The following is a 5,000-nucleotide window of genomic DNA, read 5'->3' on the forward strand; positions in this document are numbered from 1 at the left end:
TAGGAAGAATTCAGTTCTTTCCAGTCATCTTGTTTAACACAAGAGAGGCAAGGCCTTCAAGACTCACTTGTGACACACTTTAAAAAAAAAATCAGCTAAAGAGCCACGATAGTGTAATGGGTAAGACAGTTTCTTTTCACCCGAACACGCGGGGTTCGGATCTGCCGTTAGCCCAAACCACACCAACCACCTCACCAAATGTCACTAAACCACCTCAACAAACCTCACCAACAGCTTCACCAATCACATCATCAAACATAAGCGAACTTAACCAACCACCTCACAAAACCTCACTGAATCTCAACAATCACTTCACTACACCTCACATACCTCCCTCCTCACCAAACCGAACCAGCCACCTCATCAACCACCTCACCAACTACCTCATCAAACCTCATCAACCGCCTCATCAAACCTCTTCAACCGCCTCATCAAACCTCAAAAACACCTCATCAAACCTCAAAAACCATCTATCCAACCACCTCACCAACGACCTCACCAAACCTCAGAACCACCTCACTAAACCTCATCAATAATCCTCACAACCACCTCATCAAACCTCAAAAACCATCTCTCCAACCACCTCAACAAACCTCATCAACCACCTCACCAAACCTCAGAAACCATCTCTTCAACCACCTCATCAAACCTCAAAAACCGTCTATCCAACCCCCTCACCAAACCTCATCAACCACCTCACCAAACCTCATCAACCACCTCACCAAACCTCATCAACCACCTCACCAAACCTCATCAACCACCTCACCAAACCTCATCAACCACCTCACCAAACCTCATCAACCACCTCACCAAACCTCAAAAGCCGTCTATCCAGCCACCTCACCAAGCGTCACCAACCATCTCACCCAAACATCGCAAACCATCTCACCTCCAGTTCAGATGTCTTGAGGTCTCCCTGCAGGCCCGACATCTCGGGCTGGTGGCTAGGCTGGGCCTCCTCCACCTCGTGTGCTGCCGCCTCCTGGGCCTTCAGCTTGGTCAGCAGCTCCTGGTTGTCCCCTTCCAACTTGTTACACTGCTCCTCCATCACTGCCACCTAAAGGACGTGCAAGATGGGGGAAGATACATAGTATGCAGTGTGGACTCAGTTAAATGATGTATGTATGATAGTCAGTCGTATGGCCATCAAAGACCCAACACTTGGCTTATATTACAGATTGACATAAGTTTACATTTGGGCCAACAGCAAAGTGAGAGCTGTATTATCAATGGTTTCTCCAGTCAATGGGAAACCATTTACAGCTTAGTCTTTTGTGAAGGACTATGACTCTCAAACTAGGAGGCAAAATTGCACTGGCTCTTAGTGCTGCAGCCTTGTGGGCTAGTTGGCCTTTGGGAACCATCCCAACGCCGACTGTCCTAAAACCCACTTGGCCGAGAGAGTGGGGATGTAACTTGGGCAAGACACTCTCCACTATAATCAAATTCTAGCCCAAATAGTCGGGAACAGCAGTTGCCTCCTCTGCTGTTCTGATGGTCATAGTCGGACACGACTGACTATCATATATATATGGCCATCAGAACAACAGTGGAGGCAACTGCTCATCCCGACTTACTCGAATAAATCTTGGGCTAGAATTTGATTACGTGAAAAGTGTCTTGCCATAGTGACATTCCCACTCTCTGGGCCAAGAGAGCTTTAGGATAGTCGGCGTTGGGACGGTCCCCAAGGTCGAACAGCCCGCAAGGCTGTTGTGCTATCTCCGTTTTAGAGTCATAGTCCCTGTAAATGCTATTGAAATGAATTCCCGTTGAAGTAGAGAAACCACTGATATTGTCTCTCATTTTCCTGTTGGCCTGAATATAACCTTAAGTCAATCTCTAATATATAAGCCGAGCGTTGAGCAGTTAAATGAAGAAGAAGAAGAAAAAAGAAACTATGGGAGCACGCATGGAAGTGGAGAGGGAAAAAGACCTTGAACGTGAGTAAGAATCAAAACTTAGAGAAAAAGAAAACGTTGTAGATTTCCAGTTTATCATTCTGGTCATTAATCTGGCAATTGAAATGGGGACGGCTGATAATTAGTTGGCGTTTGTTGTTGTTGTTGTTTGTTTGTTGTTTTGATTTTTATTGGGTTGTTGTTGTTGTTGTTGTTTTGCTTTTCTTCTTTTTTTGTGTTTTTTTTTTTTTTGTTTTTTTTGTTGTTGTTTTGTTTGTTTTTTTGTTTTTTGATTTTGTTTTTTTGTTGTTGTTTTTGTTTGTTTTGGTTTTTGTTCTGTTTTGTTTTGTTTTTTGACTCGTTATCGATCTTCTTCGTGTAAAATGAATGTAGTTTCAACTGCAACCACAGACACACAGACACTGAGAGAGAGAGAGAGAGAGAGAGAGAGAGAGAGATGCAGACAGAGATAATACAGACCACCAAGAAACAAAGAGAGACAGACAGAGAGCGAGAAACAGACAGAGACGTGCTGGCAATATCAGTCGTCAACAAAGTAGCCCATTAAACGCACACACTGTTCATCTCTCCGATCTCCTCCCTTATCTGTAGGAAATCGATAATCATCATCGTTATCATAATCATAATCATATATTTATATATAATAAAATAAAAATAAAAATACAAAACAACAACAACAACAACAGTGCTTTGCAATTAATTATGATCCAGCTCATCTCGCTATTCCCGTCTCAGTGATGTCCTGTCCCCAGTGTGACACAAAAGCAACAAATGAACATCTGTTGGCCCTTTCATTTGATGATACACGTTCCAGCATTATACTGACACAGACATACACGTCAATTATTCATAAATAAATTATGCTGCTTTTTTTTCTGTGGGCTTCTGGCGTAATTAGGTAGCACGAACAAAAATGGAAAAAAACAAAACAAAAAACAAACAAACCATACACTTGTCAGCAAAGTAAAAACCGCTAGATTCGACATAGATCTACATTAACGATCGTATTTTTGTTGCTATTGTTCTGACTCTTTCTTTCTTTCTTTCTTCCTTAAAACCCGTGGACTTGGCATCAGTGTAAGCGATTATACCTTTGGAGTTGTTCTTTCTTTCGTTCTTTCTTTCTTTCTTTCTTTCTTTCTTTCTATTTTAAAACCGTGGACTCGGTATCTGTATAAGCGATTGTAATTTGAGGGAGGTTGTTTCTTTCTTTCTTTCTTTCTTTCTTTCTTTCTTTCTTTCTTTCTTTCTTTCTGTCTGTCTTTCTTTCTTTCTTTCTGTCTTTCTGTCTGTCTTTCTTTCTTTCTTTCTTTCTTTCTGTCTTTCTGTCTGTCTTTCATTCTTTCATTTCTTTCTGTCTTTCATTCTTTCATTCTTTCTTTCATTCTTTCTTTCTTCCTTTCTGTCTTTCATTCTTTCTTTCATTCTTTCTTTCTTCCTTTCTGTCTTTCATTCTTTCTTTCTTTCTTCCTTTCTGTCTTTCATTCTTTCTTTCTTTCTTCCTTTCATTCTTTCATTCTTTCTTTCTTTCTTCCTTTCTGTCTTTCATTCTTTCATTCTTTCATTTCTTTCTGTCTTTTATTCTTTCTTTCTTTCTTTCATTCTTTCTTTCTTCCTTTCATTCTTTCATTCTTTCTTTCTTTCTTCCTTTCTGTCTTTCATTCTTTCTTTCATTCTTTCTTTCTTCCTTTCATTCTTTCTTTCTTTCTGTCTGTCTTTCACTCTTTCATTTCTTTCTTTCTTTCATTCTTTGTTTCTTCCTTTCTGTATTTCATTCTTTCTTTCTTTCTTCCTTTCTGTCTTTCATTCTTTCTTTCTTCCTTTCATTCTTTCTTTCTTTCTTTCATTCTTTCTTTCTGTCTTTCATTCTTTCTTTCTTTCTTTCTTTTCTTTCTTTCTTTCTTTCTTTCTGTCTTTCATTCTTTCACTTCTTTCTTTCTTTCTTTCTTTCATTCTTTCTTTCTTCCTTTCTGTCTTTTATTCTTTCTGTCTTCCTTTCTGTCTTCCTTTCTTTCTTTCTTCCTTTCATTCTTTCTTTCTTTCTGTCTTTCTGTCTTTCATTTCTTTCTTTCTTTCTTTCTTTCTTTCTTTCTTTCTTTCTTTCTTTCTTTCTTTCTTTCTTTCTTTCTCTGTTCACTTGTTCCTTTCACGGACCTTCTGTCATGTAACTTACAGTGGGGTTATACCCACTCAACTCATCAGAAGCGCCATTAACTCTCTCTCCATACGAACGGCGAAAGAGACGACGTTAACAGCGTTTCACCCCAATTACCATCATCAAACTATTGCAAGAGGAAGGTTCTTATACTGAAGAGGTGAATGTTGACAAAGAATACCACAATTCTGACGACGGAAGCTAAAGGTTGGGTCATTCAGACACCCACTGGACATCCGAGGGGTGTGTGTAGAGGAGAAGAGAGGACTGGCCGTACTGAGTGAGTTAAAACCGTGGACTCAGTATCTGTATAAGCGATTGTAATTTGAGGGAGGTTGTTTCTTTCTTCCTTCCTTTCTGTCTGTCTGTCTGTCTTTCTGTCTTTCTTTCTTTCTTTCTGTCTGTCTGTCTGTCTTTCTTTCTTTCTTTCTTTCTTTCTGTCTGTCTGTCTTTCTTTCTTTCTTTCTTTCTGTCTGTCTGTCTGTCTTTCTGTCTTTCTTTCTTTCTGTCTGTCTGTCTGTCTTTCTTTCTTTCTTTCTGTCTGTCTGTCTGTCTTTCTGTCTTTCTTTCTTTCTTTCTGTCTGTCTGTCTGTCTTTCTTTCTTTCTTTCTTTCTTTCTGTCTTTCTTTCTGTCCTTCTTTCTTTCTTTCTGTCCTTCTTTCTTTCCTTCTTTCTGTCTTTCTGTCCTTCTTTCTGTCCTTCATTCATTCTTTCTGTCCTTCTTTCTTTCTTTCTTTCTGTCTTTCATTGTTTCATTTCTTTCTTTCTTTCTGTCTTTCTGTCCTTCTTTCTTTCTTTCTGTCCTTCTTTCTTTCTTTCTTTCTTTCTTTCTGTCTTTCATTGTTTCATTTCTTTCTTTCTTTCATTCTTTCTTTCTTCCTTTCATTCTTTCTTTCTTCCTTTCATTCTGTCTTTCACTCTTT

General features: G+C 39.2%; 1 protein-coding gene across 1 annotated transcript in view; it reads right to left on the minus strand.

Annotated features, from left to right (window-relative positions):
- The window catches only part of LOC143291032 (uncharacterized), a 234,397-nt gene that overhangs the window by 222,225 nt on the left and 7,172 nt on the right, over nucleotides 1-5,000 (minus strand). Inside the window, exon 3 of the mRNA XM_076600618.1 lies at nucleotides 890-1,057. Within this exon, the coding sequence (XP_076456733.1) occupies nucleotides 890-1,057 (168 nt within the window). The remainder of the gene's footprint in view (nucleotides 1-889; nucleotides 1,058-5,000) is intronic.

Source organism: Babylonia areolata, chromosome 16, assembly GCF_041734735.1.
Source record: "Babylonia areolata isolate BAREFJ2019XMU chromosome 16, ASM4173473v1, whole genome shotgun sequence".
NCBI classification, from domain to species: Eukaryota; Metazoa; Mollusca; class Gastropoda; order Neogastropoda; family Buccinidae; genus Babylonia; species Babylonia areolata.